Consider the following 24,795-nt stretch of genomic DNA (forward strand, 5'->3'; position numbering starts at 1 on the left):
AGTCAAAATAAATGGGAAACAAACATTCACCGGGTGTGATTGACCAATGAAAAAGTTGGTCAGAGTACCCTGCGCTCACGATCAATGCCAAATGCAGCACTTCCATTCGTCGCAATCAATTAGGTCGCCACCAGGATCCATCCTCAAAGGGGCAGTGTGTACGATTAGCAATATCTAGAGGTGAGTGGAAGATTGCAGCTAACTGAATACCGCCCACTGTTTCCTCTCTGGTAAAAGCCAGGACTAGGTGGAGAGGGGCCACTAGGCCCCGGGATCCCCCCCCGTCAGAGCTGGTCAATGTGGCCCCAGGAAAGGGACGTCTGGGGCCCCCTGCTAGAGCTGCTGCCCCCGCGACCCGACCCCTGATAAGCGGTTTTGAAGATGAGGATGAGAGGAGGGTCACATCAGTAACGCTAGATGCTACTAAAGTGAATAAAGTATATCGGGTGCTTTAATGCTCCCTTGACCCCAAATACTCCCTGACTTAGTGCTCAACGAGGTGCCCTGAGAAAAACCTGTTCTGGCTGAGGGTTGGTTACAGCGAAGCGGGAGAGATAAATGAGATAGGAGGGAGGGGAGGGGAGGGGAGGGTGTGATAACCAAGTAAGGCATTTACTGTGGTGAGCTGCACGGTGCAGAGAGAGAGAGAAAGAGGGGGAGAGAGAGAGACACACAAGAAGGAAGCCAGAAGACTTGACATGGCAGATGTTTGCTTAGAGACATACTTGTAGATGTTCTGAGGTTCTCCTTTGGAAAAGCGAGGGTCCGAACTCTCCTGATATACCAGGACCTTCAGGACCAGACCCCTTGCTGATGCGTGAAGGTTCTCAGGAGGTAAGACCCATTTCACCATCACCGTCAACTCCACATGCTGGTCCTGTGATCACGGAGACTCTGGTAGGGCTACCAGACTCTGGTAGCCCTCGGTGACCCTCTTCTCTTCGTGAGGCTTTGTGTTCAGATCTAGCTGAGGCCTTGGACTCCATGTCTTGTCAATTCTTGGTTTATCGGTGTCGGTATCTGCTATCAACCACTCTGTCTGACCAGACCGTTGCCCCACGGCCAGGGTGTCTCAAAGTTACCATCGGGCATGGAGCTCCTGGTCTGGTTCAGTCAGGTCCGGTTTATTTAAGTCTGGACTAGTCTAGGCTGGTCTATTTCAGTCTGGTCTGGTCTAGGGGGAGAGAACATCAGGCCTAGTTTAACTCCAACATTCTCACATGACAAGATGGCCACCGTGCAAGTTGTGGGCGAGAGAGAGAGAGACTGGGGCATGTTCTTCATACCCACAATGCAATCCTTTACATCTGTAAAGTTTTACACTACAAAGTCAATTAATCTATTTCATCAATTTATTTATCTATTTCCTCTGAATGTAACACATTACATCTGAATGTAACCCATCTGAATGTAATCTATTACGTGTACATGTAATCCAGTACATCTAAATGTAATCCAGTAACGCGTGCAGTATTTCCATACATTATGCTGATGGTCACTGTGTCTTTCTCCCAGTGCTGGTAATGGTGGTCTCCCATTGGCTGGTTTCTCCCGCGTTGCTAGTGCAGCTGCCGGTCGCTGCCTTCTCCCTGGTCTTCATGGCGATGCTTTGCTTAAGATGCAGAGACAGGCGTCCGCTGGGTGAGCTCAGTTACTACGGTTACCCTACAGTTTCTATGGTATACTTGTCATTGCTATGGTTACACTGACAAAGCAACGGCTCCCGGGTCGTAACGTGTGTTCCATCAGCCAGCAGAGGTTGTTCCATCGGGGGTGGGTGGGTAGGCAGAGCAAGCGCAACAGATTCGCCCTTCAACTCAACTTAGGTGTGAAGCGGCATGCTGTTTTTTCCGGTCCCTGCCAGAGTTGCCCCTAAACCCAACTGCCAACTGACTGACATCACACAGGCCTCCACTGTTTGGATTTCTGGGAATCAAGGTCCAACAACACACCTGTGATTACATTTGAACACCGTAGCTGTAGCCGTAAAGAAACGAAGCAGAGGTCTTCGAGACCATTTTCAATTAAGATTCCCCAAATTGCCCAAACCATAAAAAAATTAAAGAAAATGATCAAAGTAACGTTAATCCATATATTTTATTGAATGAAATGCTATGTCATTTATTTTCATGCCATAAGCATATGTTTCATTGTCCTTTGCTTACAACAGGTGGGTCCAGCTGTGATTCATCATTACAAGTCTGTCAATCAAATTGTTCATCATATCTATAACTTCATTATTTTCTCTTCAAACGTGTGTAGTGATCCACCAGGGGGCACTTTCTGATGATTATGTACAGTAAGAAAGTCTTCATCACCGTACCTTCCTCACGCTCACATACATGTAGCGTTTTTAGCTTCCTCCTCATCAAATCATGTGTAATTATCTTTGTTAAATATATAAAATTAAAATATATCTCTGGGACTTCTCCCCCCGTCAGGCAGAACACCTTCAGAGTCATCCACCCATGTGAGTAGAACACGGCCGTAACTACAGTGTTGATATAAAGGCCTTTGAGCACCAGTAAGCACTGGAACACTAGCAGGAATACACCTTTAATGGAGTAGTACAAATTATTGGATACTTAGTTCATTTTATGGGGATACGTCTACCTTTTTAGAGGACTGTAGTAGTACCTGTACCTCTACTGTAATAAAGAGGACTGTAGTACTACTTTAACATTTACTGTAGTAAAGAGGACTGTAGTACTTCTTTAACAATTACTGTAATAAAGAGGACTGTAGTACTACTTTAACATTTAGTGTAATCAAGAGGATTGTAGTACTACTTTAACATTTACTGTAGTAAGGAGGACTGTAGTACTTGTTGTACTAAAGTACTTTCCTTTTCCTTGATAAACACTTTGTGAGGGCAGCCATCTTGATGCAGGCAGGAGGAGGTGATGAAGAGGATAGTGATGGTGATGATGAAGGCTAACGTTATGTTTTGTGTTCCTCAGACCAAAACTCAACCGGAGCCGGCGGTATCCCCTCCCCCCTCTTGTGAGACACAGACACGCACACAAACACACACCTATTCTAAAATTACGAAGCAGATTCGACTAATTTGTGTGTGTTTGTGTTATTAATTTGTGTGTGTTCCTCCAGTCCAAGTTCTCCTGTGGTTCCAGAGCGACGCCCATCTTTCACGCCAACAGAAAACGGTAAACTGATTCCCTGTCTGTCGGTTAGCCTACCTGTCTGCCTCTGAGCATAACTGTCAGTTCAAGAAGAGCTGGCATGGTCAATAGACATGCGTTGTCAAAGAACCTAAAAAATGAAACAAAGTAAGAACAGCAGAGGAGTGAGTTCAACCATCTAAATGGATATTCACAACATACTGATATTGTTATGATCATCTTCTTTCCAGAGAGCATTCCAAGTTACATCACTCCAGTAGAAGGTGATTTTTAACATTGTTTTTAGTGTGTAATACGGTTAATATTCAACATACATGTCGCATAATATTTTTGAATATTATCATTACTTATTGCTTCACAGAACAGGATCCATTTCAAGATGACTACATGTAAGTTTCTATCGTCCCTCACCACTTCCTCTCTTAGTCACCCTGTCATACAATGACCATGTAGTCATAACTTGTGCATACTTTGATCTAAAGATCGTATTGTATCCATGATTTCATATTTTAGTCATTTAAGGTTTTGTATTTTTCACCCAGCGAGGTCTTGGAAGACCCACCTCGTGACGGACCCGGTGTGGAGACTCAGAGCGTGGACTCAGGATCAGGTACTGCCTTCACATCGGTTGACAGCCTCAACATACTAATCTTATTACCTACCCTACTAACCCTATTACTGACCCTATTACCCTACCACTCCTATTACTAACCCTATTACCCTACCGCTCCTATTACTAACCCTATTACCCTACCGCTCCTATTACTAACCCTATTACCCTACCGCTCCTATTACTAACCCTATTACCCTACCGCTCCTATTACTAACCCTATTACCCTACCGCTCCTATTACTAACCCTATTACCCTACCGCTCCTATTACTAACCCTATTACCCTACCGCTCCTATTACTAACCCTATTGCCCTGAACATACTGCTCCTACGAACCGCCGTGCTACACAATGATTATTCTTACAATAAGATGGTTTGGTTCTCAGCGACCGAGGGGGACTATGTGAACTGGGACAAGAAGAACCAGGAGAACCAGGACCTGAGCGAGGATGACTCAGGTAGGTTATGATGTCATATCCTGTGGACTCAGCTGGGCTTTGATACCATGAAGTGTTTGTTATTCGCTTCACAACACAGTATGGCGACATGTAACGACCCTGGTGGGCCGCAAAGTGTGAGGACTTGCCTGGTCAGGTCCTCCACTGTCTTACGTTGCCTTTAAAGAGGCCGAGGCGCCTCAGCAGTCCTGACTGATCCCTGCGCCACGATGCTCCTTGACGCTGCTACTGGTCAGGGGATCGAGGACTGACTGAGTTCTGTATTCTCCACAGCAGACAACTACATCAACGTGCCTCCGCGGAACTCAGGCAAGCTAACTGAACAACACTTCCTCTCCTTCCTCCTTCGAAGAGCCTCGCTGACTTTTACGTCTGGAACAAGTTACTTTTCTCTCACCCTTTGAATTTTTTAACTAAGTGCTTTCCATTATCGTTAAAACATGCAAACTAACCCAGCCCTTCCCCTTACCCGGCCGTACCACTAACCTCAACCAGCCTTAACCCTAACCAGGCCCAACCCCTAACCACTATCCTTAACCAGGCCGAAACCCCTTACCCATCTGCAACAATATCCTTACCACTAACCCAATCCCTAACTTAAACATTCCCCTAACACAGCCCTACCCTTAACCCAAACCCACTCGACTCAAACCTGCCCCACTCTTCAGTAGTTCATTTTATGGGGATAAGTCTACCTTTTTAGGAGGACTGTAGTAGTACCTGTACCTCTACTGTAGTAAAGAGGACTGTAGTACTTCTTTAACATTTACTGTAGTAAAGAGGACTGTAGTACTTGTTGTACTAAAGTACTTTCCTTTTCCTTGATAAACACTTTGTGAGGGCAGCCATCTTGATGCAGGCAGGAGGAGGTGATGAAGAGGATAGTGATGGTGATGATGAAGGCTAACGTTGTGTTTTGTGTTCCTCAGACCAAAACTCCACCGGAGCCGGCGGTATCCCCTCCCCCCTCTTGTGAGACACAGACACCTATTCTAAAATTACGAAGCAGATTAGACTACTTTGTGTGTGTTTGTGTTATTTATTTGTGTGTGTGTTTATTTGTGTGTGTTCCTCCAGTCCAAGTTCTCCTGTGGTTCCAGAGCGACGGCCATCTTTCATGCCAACAGAAAACGGTAAACTGATTCCCTGTCTGTCGGTTAGCCTACCTGTCTGCCTCTGAGCATAACTGTCTGTCAGTTCAAGAAGAGCTGTACTGGCATGGTCAATAGACATGCGTTGTCAACGAACATAAAAAAATGAAACAAAGTAAGAACAGCAGAGGAGTGAGTTCAACCATCTGAATGGATATTCACAACATACCGATATTGTTATGATCATCTAACCTATCCTGACCTTCCCAACCAATTTTAAATGAAAACTATTATAAAATATGAATAAATCGTATTTAATATTAGTCCGAAAACTAATCTTTACTGTATTTACTGCACCCCAGCAAGTACGGATAGCGACTATGACAACGACGAAGGGGACTACGTCAACCAGCCGGTAGGACTACACCTCCGTGACATAACCTACCCTCACTCTCCTGCCGGCCACCCTCAACCATGCCCCGCCTCTCTCTCCTTTCAGGTGTTTGACATCCAGCATTCAATCTGATTGGACGAAGCCTATTGACACAGAAGAGGTTCACATATTCTATTTGATGAATATGTGAGAGTCTCGTGTCTCTGCTGGGGAAGAGAGAAATGACAATATGGGTGACTGCAGTTGTTTTTAGAGTTGGTGTGGAAAGATACAGGCTCTGTCTAAATGCTGGATCAGTCTGCTGTTCATAAGGAATGGAAATGCATTTAGTGCCCCCCCCCACACACACACACACAGTAAAGCGCTTTGGGTATCTTGAATAGCGCTATAAAACTGCAATTAATATTTGTTCACCTTGTGCTAAGACGGCATTTACCCATTCATGTCCAAATCCAACCCTAGCTGTTAAACAAATGCAATTGCATGCGTCACTCTGCTATGATTGGCTGTTGGGAAGTGACTCTGCTGTGATTGGTCGATTTGTTAATGCTTTATTGTGGACCTGCTGACTCTCCTGAGAATGTTTAGAGTTGAACCTGTTGTATTTATATGTTGTGAGCACTGTAGATCCCTAGCTGCAAGGCCTTCTGTCCTGACAATTAAACTCCTCAAACCATCTCGTCTCGCCGTTTGTGTTCGCTTGGACTTAAACCAGACGTCTTCGTACGGGGAATCAAACACTTGGGGGGGAAACGACGGGTTGAGATTGAAAAGTGTATTTTTTTATTTGTCATTATTTTATGAAGAGGTTTCTGCTCTTCGTCCTTGTCTTCCTCTTCCTCGCACAAGCTCCTCTTCAACCCCAGAGGAAGACACTTTCTACTCTCTTTAGTAAAAGAACGACTAAAATGGATTAAAATGAGTTTGTTTTTTCAGGAGTTGGAGAGGCGGGAATGTGGAGAGTGGAGGGTGGGGGTGGGGGGTGGGATAGTGTTGACACTCCTTCTGGGGTCAGAGGTTATGGGAGGGAGGGCTCAATTTCCAGCCGGGTGGAAAGACAGCTGCTGGGGGGGGTGACCCTGCACCTGAACAGCTGAAAGAAAAGAAAGACATTAGAAAGACAGTTATTAAAGCTCCTCAAAGCCTAATTAACATGGAGAGAGCTTTAATAACATGGAGAGAGAGCTTTGATAACATGGAGAGAGAGTGAGAGCTTTGATAACATGGAGAGAGAGAGAGAGAGAGCTTCGATAACATGGAGAGAGAGAGAGCTTCGATAACATGGAGAGAGAGAGAGAGAGCTTCGATAACATGGAGAGAGGGGAGGTTCTAAGCCCTGCAGTTAAAGAGCCCCAGTCCAGGTGTGTATCACAATCTACCCCCCTAGTGACATCACAAGTGGGTGTGGCCACCGGGACATATGATTGCCGAGCCAGCGGACTGAACCAACCGTCACGCTGACCTTCCCATCATGCATCTCGGTGATGCATTCTGTCCCGAATGGTTCAGATTATTCCTGTCTCAGGGGGCGGGGGGTCTCCTCACCTGGGTGCGCTCCCATGTAGAAGTGTTGGTGCGCCGCCTGCTGGTGGGGGGTGTTGGGGTGCTGGGGGGCGGGGCTAGCCGCGTGCTGGGGCGGCCCGTAGTGCAGCATGACGGGCGGGGGTCCGTGGCCCCCCTGGGGGTGGTGGTGGTGTCCGCTCATCCCCCCCGCCACATGGGCCTGGGGTCAAAGCAAATACCAGAGTCAAACTGAATGTCCACGGTCAGTTCAAAGTCACTTGGGTTTTTTTTGGGTGAATGGGTGAAGCCCGGCACCAACCAGTCACAACCGGTCACAACCGCCCCGCTGGGATACGGCATAGAGGGAGGAGCCTCGTAGTCTCACCTGCAGGAGCACAGCCAATAGGAGGCGACTCACTCTACCACCGGAGGAACGCCTTGAGACCGACCTCTGGGACGTTACCGAGGGTCAACTATTTTCTACCCGTTTGGTCCGAAACAACCCGGAAATGTTCACCACAGGGGGACACCAGAACAGGACGTCCTTCGACCGGGACAGTCCCGCTGGTCTCGTCTTCCGTTGACATTATTGTTGTTTACAATACATTTATCCAAAGCGACTTGCAATAAGTGCATTTGTCATAGGAAGGGGAAACAATACATTGGGGTCGGTACAGTAAGGACGTTCATAGAACCAGGTGCAAAGTAGGGCTGAATGATTTGGGGAAATAATCTAATTGTGATTATGTTGATCAATATTGCGATTATGCAATTTTTTTAATTGATTAAGTTCCTTATGTTCTGTATTATTCATTAAAAAAGCAATAAATCATTCTTAAGTATGACCAACACAACATGAAACACTCGACATATAAACTGCCCTGTCCTTTAGACCAGGCTGGTGAAGGAGTGGGGGTACAGCTGGCTGATCTGGGTGAAGGAGTGGGGTACAGCTGGCTGATCTGGGTGAAGGAGTGGGGTACAGCTGGCTGATCTGGGTGAAGGAGTGGGGGTACAGCTGGCTGATCTGGGTGAAGGAGTGGGGGTACAGCTGGCTGATCTGGGTGAAGGAGTGGGGGTACAGCTGGCTGATCTGGGTGAAGGAGTGGGGGTACAGCTGGCTGATCTGGGTGAAGGAGTGGGGGTACAGCTGGCTGATCTGGGTGAAGGAGTGGGGGTACAGCTGGCTGATCTGGGTGAAGGAGTGGGGGTACAGCTGGCTGATCTGGGTGAAGGAGTGGGGGTACCTGGGCCAGCTGGCTGATCTGGGTGAAGGAGTGGGGGTACCTGGGCCAGCTGGCTGATCTGGGTGAAGGAGTGGGGGTACAGCTGGCTGATCTGGGTGAAGGAGTGGGGGTACAGCTGGCTGATCTGGGTGAAGGAGTGGGGGTACCTGGGCCAGCTGGCTGATCTGGGTGAAGGAGTGGGGGTACAGCTGGCTGATCTGGGTGAAGGAGTGGGGGTACCTGGGCCAGCTGGCTGATCTGGGTGAAGGAGTGGGGGTACCTGGGCCAGCTGGCTGATCTGGGTGAAGGAGTGGGGGTACCTGGGCCAGCTGGCTGATCTGGGTGAAGGAGTGGTTCAGGCTCTGGTGCGGCGGGAGGCTGTAGCCCTGCATGGAGAAGGAGGCCTGGGGGGAGCTGTGTCCCGGGGCCGCCGACAGCTGCCCCGTGTGGTAGAGGGCGTGGGGCTGGGGGGCCCCCTGGCCGGACTGAGGAGGAGGAGGAAGAGTCAGGTCAGTGCTTTGTACCTCACCACCCGCTACGTCCACTACACCACCCGCTACGTCCACTACACCACCCGCTACCTCTACCCCACCCGCTACGTCCTCTACCCCACCCGCTACGTCCACTACACCACCCGCTACGTCCACTACACCACCCGCTACCTCTACCCCACCCGCTACGTCCTCTACACCACCCGCTACGTCCTCTACCCCACCCGCTACGTCCACTACACCACCCGCTACGTCCACTACACCACCCGCTACCTCTACCCCACCCGCTACGTCCACTACACCACCCGCTACGTCCACTACACCACCCGCTACGTCCACTACACCACCCGCTACGTCCACTACACCACCGGCTACCTCTACCCCACCTGCTACATCTTCACCACCCACTGCTTCTACAATTCTCTACTTGGTACGACCCAGTACTATATATGTATCTCTACTTGGTACGACCCAGTACTATATATGATTCTCTACTTGGTACGACCCAGTACTATAGATGATTCTATACTTGGTACGACCCAGTACTATATATGTATCTCTACTTGGTACGACCCAGTACTATAGATGATTCTATACTTGGTACGACCCAGTACTATATATGATTCTCTACTTGGTACGACCCAGTACTATATATGATTCTCTACTCAATAGAACTTTAACTTTGTTAGTCTTGTATAACACTCGCTCACACTTCCACCCCTCTACTTTGTACGACGTCAGTGGGGCGCCTACCTGGGAGTGGGCGGGGCTTGGAGCAGCATGCTGAGGTGGGGGCTGACTTCCTGTGGGGGTGCTGGAGGGCTGGGGGTGATGCAGAGGTCCGGAGAACGACTGGGCCGCTGAAAGACAGATTCACTCAAATGACTTTTATGTTCGGATAACGGTCAATTAAGTGTAGGTCAACCCCTTTCTCTGCTCCAATACCACTTAAAGGGGGCGTGGCCCACGAGATGCCCCTCCCACTGCTTACCATACATGGCCTGCTGCTGCCCCTGGGAGGCCTCGGCTTGGCCCGGGTACTGGGGGCCGGCGGGGCCCATGGCCTGGGGTGGGGCCCCGGAGGTCAGCATCCTGGCTCCCCCGGGAAGCACTGAGTACATGGGCTGGAGGGGGGGGGGGGGGGGGGGGGGGGGGGGAGAGAGCGAGAGAGAGAGAGAGAGGTGAATACCGTCCTCAGGTCCATAACTTATCTCCTCTAGACAAAGCCAGCAGAGTACACGAGACGGGGGGATACTGGGGAAGTGGAAGAGAAGTGACAGAGCAATGCAAACTCTCTTAGCAAGCAGAACCAGTTCAGGACAACGTTTAGTTGTGCTGAACTGGTAGTAGGTAGGACTGGTAGTAGGAGGCAGACCTCAGGTGATAGCATGTGGCTAGCAGGTTGTGTGTGTGTGTGCGTGTGCGTGTGTCTACCTGTCCAGGGTAGTGGGGGGGCAGGGCGTACTGCAGGTAGGACTGGGGGTAGGGGGAGGCCACCAGGGAGGGGCCGGCGTGGAGGACTGGGGACCCCATGGAGCCGTGCTGGTCGGGACGGGAGCCCAGCATGGGACCTACACACAAACACAACCATATATATACACTATATACATACATACACAATACTTTTCTTTTATATTGGCCTAGATGCGTGTGTGTGCGCGTGTGCGTGTCAAGGTTGGGCGATCGTCTACAAGCTTTCATCGTTGTTTTATTTTATTTTTTCATCAAAACGATAAGGAAGGTCTTCCCCTTAGATCAGCGTGAGCCTCCGCTGACTTAAGTTTCGATAGGGGGGGGGGGGGGGGGGGGGTGGTTGTGTGGTCTTCAATATCACAGTTTCATGTAACGCCGGAAGCAACTACTCCTTTCTACTGATTTCAGTTGGTTTCATTGAAGCCGTCTGGTCAACCTCTGACAATTCAACACAGCACAACCAATTCATTTTTAACCCTTTAACCTTCGTTCAAACCAATGAACAAATCTACACACTTGTAGATTCTTCAATAATATCTAAACGAGATTTCAGAATCACAGTTTTAGTTTCTTACCGGCATAGTTTTCACCAGAGCGTGAGGACGTTCATGCACACACACACACACACACACACGCACACGCAATAGCTCCGCCACATAGCCGCGTTTATGGACACTTATGATCCGATCAGAAGTGGAACAGCTCAATCGCCAATTGTCGGTAGAATCGACCATCGGCCCATCCCTAGTGTGTGTGTGTGTGTGTGTGTGTGTGTGTGTGTGTGTGTGTGTGTGTGTGTGTGTGTGTGTGTGTGTGTGTGTGTGTGTGTGTGTGTACCTTTAGGCCTGGGGTATTTGTTCTGGTTGACGGTGGACATGGTGTACTGGTACATCTGTGGAGCCTGAACACAAAATAACTATCATTATCATTCTTTTGACATTATTAAAGTAAACCACTTATTATTATGGGGTTATTAAACAATAGAACCGGTTAGTAATCCTTGAGTGTGTATTACATTCCCAGTGTGTCACCTGCGTGTGTGTTACCTGGACCGCGGGCCCTTGCAGTGGGATGGGGGACAGGTAGGACAGGTAGTGTCCGGGACCCCCGCTGTAGACGGGGTGCTGGCCGGGGGGGGGCATTACCACGGAGGGGGAGGGGGCGCTGGGGCGCGGGGGGGTGGGCGTGGGTGACGGCTTCTGCTGGGAAACAAAAACAGGACACATTAACACGTGTGTGTGTATGACCAGGGGTAGTGTGTGTGTGTGTGTGTGTGTGTGTGTGTGTGTGTGTGTGTGTGTGTGTGTGTGTGTGTGTGTGTGTGTGTGTGTGTGTGTGTGTGTGTGTGTGTGTGTGTGTGTGTGTGTGTGTGTGTGTGTGTTACCAGGGGTACAGCAGCGGGGCTGATCTTAACGGGCTGGAACTCCTTCGCATTGGGGTTCAGCGTGGAGCTCTTCACCTGCCTGCACGCCACGAGGCAAACCACATTATGTCACAATAAAGAATATAATGAATCAAACATTACCTAGGCCAGCCTAGAAAAATACATTACACACTGTAGATGGAGATGTAGTTTAAGTATTTTCTAAGTCGTCTCATCTTGGGTCATTTTGGGGGATTTAAATCTATTCTATTTTGGAGATGAAAATGTACTGTCAACATTTAATGATATGGAACAATTATGAACACCCACTCTCAGGCGATGGTCAATTATAAGCCAGGAGCTCTAAATCACTTCCCTTTATCAACCAATAGGCATTGCAACCCAGTATCACGTTGATTTATGCTTACTGTCACGTCATTTTTACTATAAACCATGGACCCTCTCAATCATGGACCCTATAAACCAATGGTCCCTATAAACCACGGACCCTCTCAAACATGGATCCTATAAACCATGGACCCTATAATCCATGGACCATGGACCCTGCAAACCATGGACCCTATAAACCATGGACTGTATAAACCATGGACCCTATAATCCATGGACCCTATAAATCATGGACCCTCTCAACCCATCAGTAACTATGGGTGTTGGCGGTTCGTTTCAGACAGGGAACTCACACTGCAGGTACGCCAGCCTCTCTGCCCTCCAGCAAGGCCTCCTCTCCGGGGGTGCCGGCGGGGGCCTGCGGGCCCCCGGGAGTGGAGCCCAGGTGCCCGGCAGCTAGGCCTGAAGTGGGGGCCAACATCCCGGGGGACTGCTGCAGAACCTGGGGGGAGGAGGAGGAGGGGTGGGCCAGGGGGCTGGGGGCGGAGTCTGGTGCCTGAGCAGGTGCTGTGGCGGAGGCGGGGCCACCTGAGGGGGAGGAGCTTGGCTGCAGCTGAGACAAGTAACGCAGAGAGGGAGGGGTCGAGGTATTGGTGTAAATATAAACGTAATATATGTAGATGAACAGCATGAAGTGTATCGCTCGGGGACCACATTGGCCCACTTGGGTTACTAGTGAGGATCGAGAGGTGTTAAAAAGAGCGGTGAGTTTGAAAGCTGCCTTGCGCGTCTTACCCGGAACTCCTTGCCAAACTTCCTCAGCTCTTCCAACTGGGACCTCTGCTGGACTGTTTGGGGGGGGGGGGGGGGGGGGGAGAGGTGAACCGGGAGGGAAGGTGAGAGACAAGCAGAGAGAGTTAGCTAAATATTAGGTCAAACCTAATATTATGGGATAAGGAGAGAGAGATTAGCGCTAGATGGGTTAAAGAGTTAATTAGGCACACACACACACACACACACACGCACGCGTACAAACACACACACACAAACACACACAAAAAATACCTTTGTTAGTCTTGGGGTCCTGGGGGCTCCCGTCTGGTCGGTCATTGGCTGCAGAGTTCAGGATCTCGTTCACTACAGGAAGAAGGAACCAGGGATCATGTGACCACCAGGCTCTGGCGTGTGACTCTAGCATGGTGAAGCCTCCATGTTTGATGCGTAACACGTATTACAGTTGTCCACTACAACATGGTGGAAGCCGATTGGCCAGTTCTCACCATCTACAGGAAACAGAGGGGTGGGGCCAGACGGTTTGGCCGTTGGCATGGTGACCGATGGGTGGGAGGAGTCAGCCACAGGAAACTCCTGGGGCTGGGCATCGGGCTTCGGTGAGCGAGACACTAAAGGAATCCCAGAGAGGGAGAGAGAGAGCGAGCGATTGAAAAAAAGCTACTTGGTACAAGCTGTACTCTACGGTGTGGTATGATATTGTACGGCCGTGGTCAGACTGCCGTGCCCAGAGGCACAGGGTACAGACCCAGGCTCTGCTGTGTTACCTGGAGGCTGGGTGTTGCGCAGGTGTCTGTTGGTCGCCTGCCTCTGGGCTTTAGGAGATGTTCGTGACACGACTGGGAGAGAAGAACAGGATGCGAAAACGATCAGACTAATCGAAGATTTTTGCCGGGAAATAAAAAAAAAGAGCAAAAATCATCAACGCTAGTTGTCATGACAACAAGCGTGACCCTACCTCCATTGAGGGAGGCGCGGGGGGCGTCGCCAGCGAAAGGTGGAGGCGCGTGATTGGAGCAGGGGGGGCTGCCGGCCGCGGGGGGGCTGGCCTGTGATTGGTGGGGAGAGTAAGCGGTCCTGACGGACAGGGGGCTGCTCCTATCGGTGGTCGGCTTCGGGGAGGCGGAGTTGGGGGCGGGGTGCCTGGAGGAGGCGGGGCCTCCGGGGCGGGCCGGGGCGCCACCCCTCAGGCTGCTGGGAGACACGCCCATCTCTCGGGCCCTCTGGGGCAGCGGGATGTAGCGGCCCTCCCTGGAGGGAGAGGGGGAGAGGAGAAGGGAGGAGGGAGGGGAGGAGAGGAGGGGGGGAGGGGGGGGGGAGAGGGGAGGAGAGGAGGGGGGGAGGGGGGGGAGAGGAGAGGAGGAGAGGAGGGGGGGGAGAGAGGGGGGGAGGGGAGGAGAGGAGGGGGGAGAGAGAGGGGGGGAAGAGGGGAGGAGAGGGGAGGAGAGGAGGGGGGGGGAGAGAGGGGAGGAGAGGAGGGGGGAGGGGAGGAGAGGAGGGGGGGAGAGGAGGGGGGGAGGGAGGAGAGGAGGGGGGGAGAGAGGGGAGGAGAGGAGGGGGGAGAGAGGGGAGGAGAGGAGGGGGAGAGAGGGGAGGAGAGGAGGGGGGGGAGAGAGGGGAGGAGAGGAGGGGAGGAGAGGAGGGGGGGGAGAGAGGGGAGGAGAGGAGGGGGGAGGGGAGGAGAGGAGGGGGGGAGAGGAGGGGGGGAGGGAGGAGAGGAGGGGGGGAGAGAGGGAGGAGAGGAGGGGGGAGGGGAGGAGAGGAGGGGGGGAGAGGAGGGGGGGAGAGAGGGGGGGGAGAGAGGGGAGGAGAGGAGGGGGGAGGGGAGGAGAGGAGGGGGGAGGGGAGGAGAGGATGAGAGGAGAGAAGATGAGGGGGGAGGCAGGAGAGATGGGAGGAGAGGAATGGGGAAGAGGGGAGGGTCGTGTTCAGGGTATCTGCAGGTTTCAGCAAGGCAAATTTAAGACTTTTTAAATACCACCTTAAATGTTATTTAAGACCTAAAACACGCGATGGTGGGGGTTGACAACAGACGCGAGCCAACTTCGGAAACGGACATCTTCCAGCCAACTGTCCTTGAATTTGCACCTACCCATTGTCGCAGACTAGCTAGCAAGCACGCAGATAATCGTTTATATATGCAGCTAGCAAGAAAGAAGCCTCTCTACATGTCCTTCCTGAAAAGTCCCACGAAAAAAATCCTGCCCCGACAAATTTAAGACCTCGAGTTACAGTATTTAAGACCAGCATAGGACATTTGCAACGACTTTAAGACTTTTTAAGGCCCAACATTTAGAAACATGAATTTAAGACTTTTCACAGGACACCCTGGTGTTCTTTTACGTTTCCTTCAATAAACGTTTAAAGCAGCAATCTTAAAATGGTCAACAAACTGTCAGCCCGGTCTGAAGGATGCCGGTAACCATGCCGACGGCCACCTGGTAACTCTACGTGGGCAATAAGAACCAAAACGCACACACACACGTGGTTGGGGTAAGGGGTTGCCCTTGGCGACGGTTACCTGGTGACGGCGGAGAAGCCGGGGCTGGCGCGGCCCTCCCTCTCCCTCGCCACGGCGCTGAACTTGTCCTCCTCGCTCTTCCCCTCGTCGTTCTCCAGGGAGACGCGGCGGCGGTACTGAGCGCTGCCCTCGATCTCATTGGCCAGCCGGGCGGCGCGCGCCTCCCGCTGCCGGAACGAATCGGAAGACCCCCGCTCCAGAGGCACGCTGGAAAGAGATCACGCAGATGTACAGCCCGTATCTAAAGCTAGAAATATAGATTTACATGATATATACATTGTGTGTGTGTGTGTGTGTGTGTGTGTGTGTGTGTGTGTGTGTGTGTGTGTGTGTGTGTGTGTGTGTGTGTGTGTGTGTGTGTGTGTGTGTGTGTGTGTGTGTGTGTGTGTGTGTGTGTGTGTGTGTGTGTGTGTCTCTTACGTGTACATGGACAGGTTGGAGTCGTAGGTGGACTTGATTCCGTACGTCTCCTCGTTGAACTTGAACATCTCGTTAGCATCCCAGCCATTGGACTGCACCACACACGTGCACAAATAAGGAATTAATTACACAGAGACACACACACACAGTGTGTTTACAGAGCCCTGTCTCCAGGTGTGTGTGTTTACATAGTCTGTCTCCAGGCGTGCGTTTGCGTGTGTTTGTGTGTTTACAGAGTCTGTCTCCAGGTGTGTGTGTTTACAGAGTCTGTCTCCAGGTGTGTGTGTTTACAGAGTCTGTGTCCGGGTAGGTGTGTGTTTACAGAGTCTGTGTTCAGGTAGGTGTGTGTTTACAGAGTCTGTGTCCAGTGCCCTATACCACGAAACTCGCTGAACATACCCAGGCTTTCTTGGGAAAACCTGGCTCGACAGAGCCGCAACTCGCAATCAGAGTTAAATGGTACCACGAAGCTCACTTTAGATTCAATTAGTTGAACCAGGTTTTCCGCTTTAGGTTCAGTGCGCGTTCACGTGAAAGGGGCGTTTTTTGCGTAATTTTTCTCACCTTTACGATAGATCAAGCAGTCTATATGAGTATAAGTGAAAAGATTCTGCATATTGTCTGTAAAATAACTATGCCAAATGCAGAATTGTTCGCCATTAATCCAAATAGAATGATGATGATTTAAAAATGCATAAGCAACGTCCATCCTGCCTTATTCTATCATTTAGGGAATTCACTTTAAATACACCCTATTTAAGAAATGTATCGCATGTTTTCAACCGCTGAGAGGTAGCGGCTGTAGCGTAGTGGATTAGTATAAGACCCAAACGCCAGCGACCGGGGTTCAAATTCGCCGGTCTATCATCATGCATTTTACCCCCATAGATGTGGTGCCAGCACGGCCTTGAAAATATGGGTTGAAGTTCGAAATAAGCACAAAAATATAATTCCATAAGCTTTAGTGAATAAGTATTCCATATGCATGAGAATTAGGACTTTTTAAGCTTCACATAAATTCGCGTCACTTGGGAGTCGAACCCCCCGCGCAGAAATTCAAGACTGACGCGCTACCTCCACTCTAGCACTGAGACACAATGCGCAAAAGTAATCATTGTCTACATAAGGTCCAAAAGGACGATCAAATAACGAACACCCTCTGATGAGAATCTGTATCTCTCATGAAGAACCCCAATTTCGTTGTTTGCACAATGACAATAAAGTCTGAAATCTGAATATCGTCAGACAATGCCAAGGGATCGGTTCTGTCCCGTAAAACCCTTGTCTCCGGAGAAGTGCGCCGGGGTCCACGGGAACACCCACAAATGGTGACGCCATTGTCAGAGGAGGGGCTAGGAAGCTGCGCACGCCGATTTAAGTAGCCGATCTCCGGCTAGACTAAGCCGAAAAACTGCTCCCGACCAGGTTTGGTTGCGAGCATAAGTCACCATGGTGATACAGCGACGCTAAAAGAGATCGACTTTCGTGGTACAACTAACCCAGGCTTGGAGCTCAACATACCTCGCTAACCCTCTAAGCGAGCTTCGTGGTACAGGGCCCAGGTAGGTGTGTGTGTTTACAGACTCTGTGTCCAGGTAGGTGTGTGTTTACAGAGTCTGTGTCCAGGTAGGTGTGTGTGTTTACAGAGTCTGTGTCCAGGTAGGTGTGTGTGTTTACAGAGTCTGTGTCCAGGTAGGTGTGTGTTTACAGAGTCTGTGTCCAGGTAGGTGTGTGTGTTTACAGAGTCTGTGTCCAGGGCCCCGTTTCCCGATAACAATGGATCCACGCTCGTACGATCATTCTCACGATGGATCTTGCGATCCATCGTAAATTTCTTTGGAGCGTTTCCCGAAACTCCTCTTCACATGAACGCGCGTTCACTGCACTCACGACGTTCGTAGGATTGTAACTGTCCACTGACACGGTGCTGAAATGGGCTCCGTAGGAGGGGGAGACGCAGGAATGGGGCAGGAAAATGGGGTTAAAAAGTGTTCGAATATCTCCCCATCAAGGCCAACCGCAGAGCATCCTACGAAAAGAATAGACTGCAATAATATGAATGCTAAAGATATTAAAACACAATTGATTATATCTGCTATATCAGTCCTAATCCTGAACGCACTGTGCGCACATTTTTTCACGGCATTTTCCCCCCTGAAATAATTCCCTATTGCAAAAATCTAAAATAGCTTGAGTGACAACTACATTTATCTTAATGTGCTGATTTCTGAAACATTCTTTGCGCAGTAAAGGGAGCCGACTTTATCTGATTCCGCATAAAGTTTCATTGATTGGCCCGCGCTCTCTTCTCTAGAGTCTTTTGGTGTAAAATGCAACATTCCATTAATTCAGTATCATTCAAACGCAGAGGCTGGGCATTGACACACGACTATTGCTGACCCGATTGGAGAGCTTGGTCTAGATCCTGCCCATATTGTTGGGCAGGATGATGTATAGGCCTTTTTACACTTCCAAGCCGGTTCGGTCGCAGATTGGCACGCCAGGCGATTTCACCGAGGGGGTCAAAACCCCCGTTCGTCACGGCGCAGGCTTTCTTGGTTCACTGGAGAAGGCGGAGCTGCGCACAGAGTCTCTGACCTCTTTAGAATAATTTGCATACTCCCGAATGTTTTTTATTTTTCTATGAATGAAGACAACCGCATGCTAGAATGAGTTCACGTCTGAGTGTAGGCTAAAAACGCGATAAACTATTTAAAAGTGCAAAAACGCCAACATATTCTTTATTTTGCTGAGAACTTGTTTTTTATCCCGACAAAAGCCTCGTAAGGAAAGTTCCTCTGTGTCTCTCTCGTAGATCGCACCATCTTTCAAGATCTTTTTTCATGCGACTGCATAACCTTCCCTCACGTGATCAGCAGCTCGCGGATTTCACTTTCTCTCCAGTCAGAACTGCTCATGATGACAGGCTATCGCTGCGCTGTCTCTGTAGAGACAGCGCAGCAACACCTCTATCCAAGGATCATAATCAGATTCAATATGAAACCCAATATACCGCCAATGTGTGTAGGGTCCGGGAGGGTAAATTGGGGTGCTAGCTCAAGCAGGCAATTTACCTCGGGCAGTGTAAACGCGCGGACCATGCAGCGAAAAAGGCGTGCATACGACGGCATATTTGGCACTGTAAAAAGGCCTTATGATGGTGCTGGTAATGTAAGCGGGAAAGCGCGAAGCGTTCCGGCACGCAATCGCAGCACATTTTTCACACAGCAGTCTACGTTCACTGCAGAAACCACGCTCTCAACTTGGCGATGGTGCACTTGTGAGCGTTTTCACGACGATGCTTTCGGGAAACGGTGTGAAAACTGTATGATGCACTTCACGATCCACTTAGGCTAACGATGCTTTCGGGAAACGGGCCCAGGTGTAGGGGTGTGTGTGTGTGTGTGTGTGTGTGTGTGTGTGTGTGTGTGTGTGTGTGTGTATGTGTGTGTGTGTGTGTGTGTGTGTGTGTGTGTGTGTGTGTGTTTACAGAGTCTGTGTCCAGGTCCAGTCCCTCTCCGTTGGGGTCTCCTCCGTCCCAGCGCAGCAGAACTTTCTCCCGCTGCTCCCCGTTCACACGCCCGCTGCTGATGGCAGAGTCTGTGAACGCATCTACACACAAACACAAACAAAAACACACACACACACACACACACACACACTTAACCTCATATCTCGTTGATAGAATAATGTTAGAAATTAAACTAACTTCTCAGCAGCAGCGGAATTTAACCTAGGTATCAGTCCGCCGCTGCCGTAGCCTACTACCAGGTATATAACACTGCTGCTGAGACACAGCAAGTCCCTCAAAATGCAATGCAACGCAAGGTGGGTTTTATTTCTAACATTATTCTATCAACACAGACATTTACATCGACCGTCTGGCGTTATAGTTGATTTGCCTCGGGTGTACTGTGGAGTGGGTAAGACTGTTTTATTAGCAGGCTAGTATTGCCCGGTGCCGTGCGCTAGCATGAGCAAACTCTGCAACTAGAAGGACTGAATCAAATGTGTTGAAAACTGTCTCCAATGATAAAGAACACCAAGGCTAACTTGGGAATCAGGCCCTATGTCCAAAATCCTGAACTACCCCTTTAACCGGTTTACACAAGGCCAATAAGGTCAGGTGAAATAGTGACAGATGCAACTAATCCCACCATGACTCCATCAACACGAGGTTGACAGTTTTGGATGTATTATGGTGGGATGGGAGGGATCTGTGGCGAGTTACCTCTGATGGCGAAACTGAGGTCCACGTTGCGGCAGGTCATGGTGACCAGATCTGACGGGCTGAAGATCATGGTGTCTGTGATGTCCTCAATCCTGGGTCCCCCTCCCCCATCACCACCTCCCCCACCGTCATCCACTGGACCTCCCTCCCCCCTCTTGTGGACCGCATCCACCGCAAGCTCACACTGGGAGAGAGACATAGAGACAGACAGGGAGAGAGAGACATAGAGACAGACAGGGAGAGAGAGACCGATGAGGAGAGAGATAGAGAGACAGGGAGGTAGACAGACAGACAGACAGAGAGACACAGTTGAGGAGAGAGACATAGAGACAGGGGGATTCTGTGATTAATGGCTATACAAGAAAAGTTGACTTGACAAAGACGGATAGAACGAGACAAGGACAAAAGAAAACCACATGTTAACAGTTTACCAGACATTTACCTGGGAACTGAGTGTCTTGAAGATCCCTTCGTACACGGCCCCGTTTTTAACCCTCACGTCACACGTGGCTCCCTGGGAAGAAACAAAGGCCCGTTTAGAGGTGGGGGTTCAAGGCACCGTAGGACTCCTCCAACACGACGCGGAGGGGACAGAGAGGAGGAGGAGACAGCAAGAAGGAGGGGAAAAGGAAGAGGAGGACACAGAGAAAAAAGAGGAGACAGAAAGGAGGAGGAGGAGGAGGAGAGAGAGAAGGAGGAAACTGAGAGGAAAGAGACATACAGGAGCGAGCAACACTCACCACCACAGAGGTAAGGATATGGAGCATCCCGGCATTGTTGTACACACCTTCAAATACCTAGGGACAAAACACACGTACAAGTGTTACACCACTGAAGTGCTGATATGTTCACATGGGTAGGGTTAAACTAGGTGAAATATTAGCATAATTTTATTTTATCTTAGAAGACAGACATAGCAGCATTGAAAGCCGAGGGTTTGCGTCATGCTACTTTAAAACGGACCTCAATACTTTTTTTCTATCATTCTAATAAAAAACATTTTCATTGAATGTACTTAGACAATTTGTTGTTTATGTGTATTGATGAGTAGAGGTGTGTTCAGCAACTTCGACGAGGAGCATTTCTCAAAAATACAAAATAGGCTGCCATTTTGGTCGAAAGATTACATATTGAGACCTCGTTCAAGACAACTCCGAACCCGGAAGTTTCAGCCCTTGGTTTTCCACTTTCGACATAACTATGTTCACGCCGGCTGTCAGGTAACTGACGGGCAATAAAACATGGATATACCCGAAGGAAGTTGGGCATAGTGTAGCTCATTGCTGATTACTAAATAAATAGGCATCAGCCATTTATGCTTATTTTGGAAAGACACGAAGAAGAGAGTAGACAAACACTTGTTGTCAGCTAATTTAAATTGATAATATAACAGTTTAAATAAACATTTTGCTATAATCAGAGGGAAATATAAATGATAAACACAAATCAAATCGTAACAATAATTTTCTTCAGATTAAAGTCAAGTCAAGTCAGAGGTTTGAAGCTCTGAAATGATATGCAAATTTCTATCTTGAGTCAGGTAATGATTTTTCCCAAGTTCAGGGTTGTCTTGAAGACAGTATATGCGGTTGGTGTTTAATACAATTATTTATAATTACAGTACTTTTTGTTTTTGTTTAATAAAAAAAAAACAGCCTTCTTACTATTGTTATTTAATAAAGTAATATATGATACAGTAGGCCTACTTATGTTTGGTGTTTAATATTATATTTAACACTTTGGTGCCTAATAAACTAATATATGATACAGTAGTCAAACTTGCTTTTTTTTTTCTTTTTTTTTTAGAGTAAGTCGGTCTACTGTGTTAAATATTATCATCAGTTTGTGTTTAATAAAGTCATACATATGACACAATATGCATACTTGAGGTTGGTGTTTAATACAGTTATATTGAACACAGTAGGCCTAGATACTGTTGGTGTATAATAAAGTCATACATAACAAAAACCAGTTGGACTACTTACTGGCGATGACTGCGACTGTGACGGAGGCTTCATTGTGTTTCTTGTCCTGAAAGTTCAAAGGTCAACACGGGGTTAATGACAGGACTGTCTAGACGTCAGTACAGTCTAGCTTTTGGGGGGTTCGAACCCTAGACGAAAGGTATTGGGATCGAATCCCAGTGTCCTCAGTCTACCTGTAGGCTTCCTTCCCTCAGCCCTACCTCCGCCCTCATAACATGCAATCTTGATGATTGTAAGCCGATTTTGATAGCAGCGTCAGCTGAATGACTATGTATACGTTTATTAGTACCCTTAAGTATTTAACAGAGGTGTCTCCTGTATTAAGACTTAAAATATACTAAATCAAATAAAACCCGGCGGCAATCCGATCAATAGCTTTCTACATTAGCATGTAAGCTAGCGAGTTGCACCATTGCAAGCCTGCACAAGAAATGACCTCGGTCGTGTTTGGCAACCTCTTTGAAAGCTGAAATCGCCTCGGTTATTGTACTTCTGATCATGTAAAAACGGTTTAGTCGTTTACATTATCAATATCTTTGTCGTTGTGGCTGTCAGCTAGCCTTAGTTAGCTTCAGTTACATTGTCTTGCCGCAGTTAGCCTAGTTAGCGATGCTCCTCAAAACAAACACTGACATCTTCCGGTAAATCAGATCCTAAGGTACTCATAGTGGCGGTGAAGGTTTGGTAATAAATACATACTTTTTAGTCATGTGCATCCCTGTGTTTCCAGGCTTCATAAACCGTCGAAAACAAAAACAAAACACCGCTCTGGGGTGTGCTCGTTTATTTCTAACCCGGCATCCGATTAACAAGTGACGTGTGGTACCCGGGTGGGGTTAAAAGCGGTTTTCTCACCACATGTTTAGTTTTCTACGTATAATCCTGTATGATATGGTATTGCAAATAACTTAGATTAGTATTCTGTTAAAAATATGTAGCTCCAAAATCTAGGCAAATGAAGAGAAACTTCTATAATTTACCGGTTTTGAAACCCACGTGACAAGTGCATAAGTCGATGTACAATAACAAGCGCACCACTCCTAAGTCACGCCCTCATCTGCGATGAAAGGTGAATGAGCAATTCTGCCATCACTCTTTGAGTCTTTATTTACTTAAATCCAATTGGCTCGCTAAACCTGTCGCTCGTAAACAGGAACACGATATAATTATATATTATATATATATATATATATATACACACAGTATATTATAAATCATCTCTCATCTTCATCCGCTATTATTATAAATACACAGCCTTTATTGAGGAAAGACACCTAATAGTGTTGACCCTTTGTTTTATGGCCTTGAATGTCATGCTGGTGCTTGGTTCTCAGCAGTGGAGGAAAGTACAGTAAAATCGAGTCTTATATGATGTTCATGTCTTCGTATGGTGAAAACATAAAAGGACATTTTGAATCCATTGTTCTCTGCAAAATCAGAATACAGGTACGGAAAAAGACAAAACGCAGAAGACGAATGTGTTTCACTATATTTATATTATATCGTTATCATTAAATTCAATGTAGTACCTGAAACTAACCACACGAGGGGGACAACATCGCCCCACCCTCAACACACGGTCCCAGCGAGGAGAGAAAAGACAGAGAAAGGCACGAACAGTTTTCAAACTGAGGACAAAAACACAGAGAGCGGGAAGAAACGGAGAGAAAGGTGCATATAGGGAACAAATACAAGACCGAATAACGTAAGAGAGACAAAGAGAAATGTCAACAGGTTATGGTCTGGAAAGATGGGGAGCGAAACAAAACGACAGGAGCAGATTTACAGACGCAAGAGGGATAGATACAGAAAGGCACGAGTAGAAAAAGTATTTTCCGTGATTATTATTAATATTATTATAGCCATTTTCTTCCGATCTAGTGTTTTTTTAACTGAACAAGAGGATGCGATGTCATAACACAACTATCTTCTCCCCAGGAAACAAATGTTTTTTTCTTTTCTTTTTTTAAAAAGGCACAAAGAAGTGTGAACTGAAACAGGGTGTGGTTTGAATAGATGTTACATTTACATACAAAATAAAAAGGTTTCATAAAAACAAAAATAAAATTAATACCATTATCTTCAACAATATTATTATTTGTTTTACCACCATCTTCGTCATGGCTAACAGTTTGTCACTGAAAGAAAGCAAATCTCTCCCAAGTTTGACCCGGTGTAGTGAAATTAGGATTGCAGAGAGAGACCGAGAGAGATGTAGAGAGCTAGAGATAGACAGAGAGAGTTGCCATGGTGATCTGTATCCGAGGTAAAGCCTGCTTCCTGGCTCCACTCTCAGGTAAGCATGCTAGCTAATGCCTGATTAGCCGCTGGCTAGCATACAGTTTTGCTGTTAACTAGCTAGAGTTAGCCGCTATGGTACCTGCTATCCCGGGTAAGCCGCTAGCTTGTGTTAGCAGCTAGGGTACCTGCTAGCTAGAGTTAGCAGCTAGGGTACCTGCTAGCTACATGAGGTATCTTAAAGGTTTCCACTATGAGACGACCAGCAGCTGAACAAAAAAGGGAAAGAAGCCCATCAGTCTAAACTAAAGGTTTAAATTAGTGTACCATTATGTAGTGTTAGGTCATAGTCTCCCTCTCGCTCGCTCTCTCACTCTCCCACTCTCTCCCTATCTGTAGCGTGCTAAAGTCATGGGTTGTTTAATAGGGTTAGTACCTCCTGCTCCTCCATCAGTCTAAAACAAAACACGCCTCCTCCACACTAGCTCCGCCCACCCTCACAGTTACCCT

The 24,795-nt window shown here is 48.2% G+C and overlaps 2 protein-coding genes across 5 annotated transcripts; one reads left to right on the forward strand and one right to left on the reverse strand.

Annotated features, from left to right (window-relative positions):
- Nucleotides 1-619: 619 nt before the first annotated feature.
- On the forward strand, nucleotides 620-6,624 carry LOC130370694 (uncharacterized). 4 transcript variants are annotated; one of them, XM_056576334.1, is made up of 15 exons: nucleotides 624-834; nucleotides 1,516-1,641; nucleotides 2,263-2,299; nucleotides 2,442-2,470; nucleotides 2,961-3,003; nucleotides 3,109-3,164; nucleotides 3,371-3,403; nucleotides 3,502-3,529; nucleotides 3,683-3,750; nucleotides 4,138-4,209; nucleotides 4,483-4,518; nucleotides 5,139-5,181; nucleotides 5,287-5,342; nucleotides 5,663-5,715; nucleotides 5,800-6,624. In XM_056576334.1, the coding sequence occupies exons 2-15, from the start codon at nucleotides 1,524-1,526 to the stop codon at nucleotides 5,824-5,826; spliced, it is 699 nt and encodes a 232-aa protein (XP_056432309.1). In that variant the 5' UTR covers nucleotides 624-834; nucleotides 1,516-1,523; the 3' UTR covers nucleotides 5,827-6,624. The 4 variants fall into 4 exon arrangements, with proteins under 4 accessions (XP_056432308.1, XP_056432306.1, XP_056432309.1 ...); XM_056576333.1 differs by having other exon boundaries at nucleotides 620-834; nucleotides 4,486-4,518; nucleotides 5,663-6,624; XM_056576331.1 differs by having other exon boundaries at nucleotides 621-834; nucleotides 5,663-6,624.
- Nucleotides 4,856-24,794, reverse strand: atxn2l (ataxin 2-like). Its single transcript, XM_056576329.1, has 23 exons — nucleotides 22,747-24,794; nucleotides 22,048-22,093; nucleotides 20,803-20,859; nucleotides 20,505-20,576; nucleotides 20,063-20,246; nucleotides 19,322-19,443; nucleotides 15,832-15,923; nucleotides 15,412-15,618; nucleotides 13,849-14,141; nucleotides 13,658-13,729; nucleotides 13,379-13,501; nucleotides 13,164-13,235; nucleotides 12,894-12,946; nucleotides 12,452-12,711; nucleotides 11,772-11,850; nucleotides 11,434-11,589; nucleotides 11,225-11,288; nucleotides 10,349-10,485; nucleotides 9,906-10,038; nucleotides 9,668-9,774; nucleotides 8,744-8,908; nucleotides 7,240-7,417; nucleotides 4,856-6,787 (listed from the first exon to the last, which is right to left on the reverse strand). The coding sequence occupies exons 1-23, from the start codon at nucleotides 22,782-22,784 to the stop codon at nucleotides 6,729-6,731; spliced, it is 2,769 nt and encodes a 922-aa protein (XP_056432304.1). The 5' UTR covers nucleotides 22,785-24,794; the 3' UTR covers nucleotides 4,856-6,728.
- Between the last annotated feature and the right edge of the window lies 1 nt (nucleotide 24,795).

The sequence above is a fragment of the Gadus chalcogrammus genome, chromosome 2 (genome assembly GCF_026213295.1).
Source record: "Gadus chalcogrammus isolate NIFS_2021 chromosome 2, NIFS_Gcha_1.0, whole genome shotgun sequence".
NCBI classification, from domain to species: Eukaryota; Metazoa; Chordata; class Actinopteri; order Gadiformes; family Gadidae; genus Gadus; species Gadus chalcogrammus.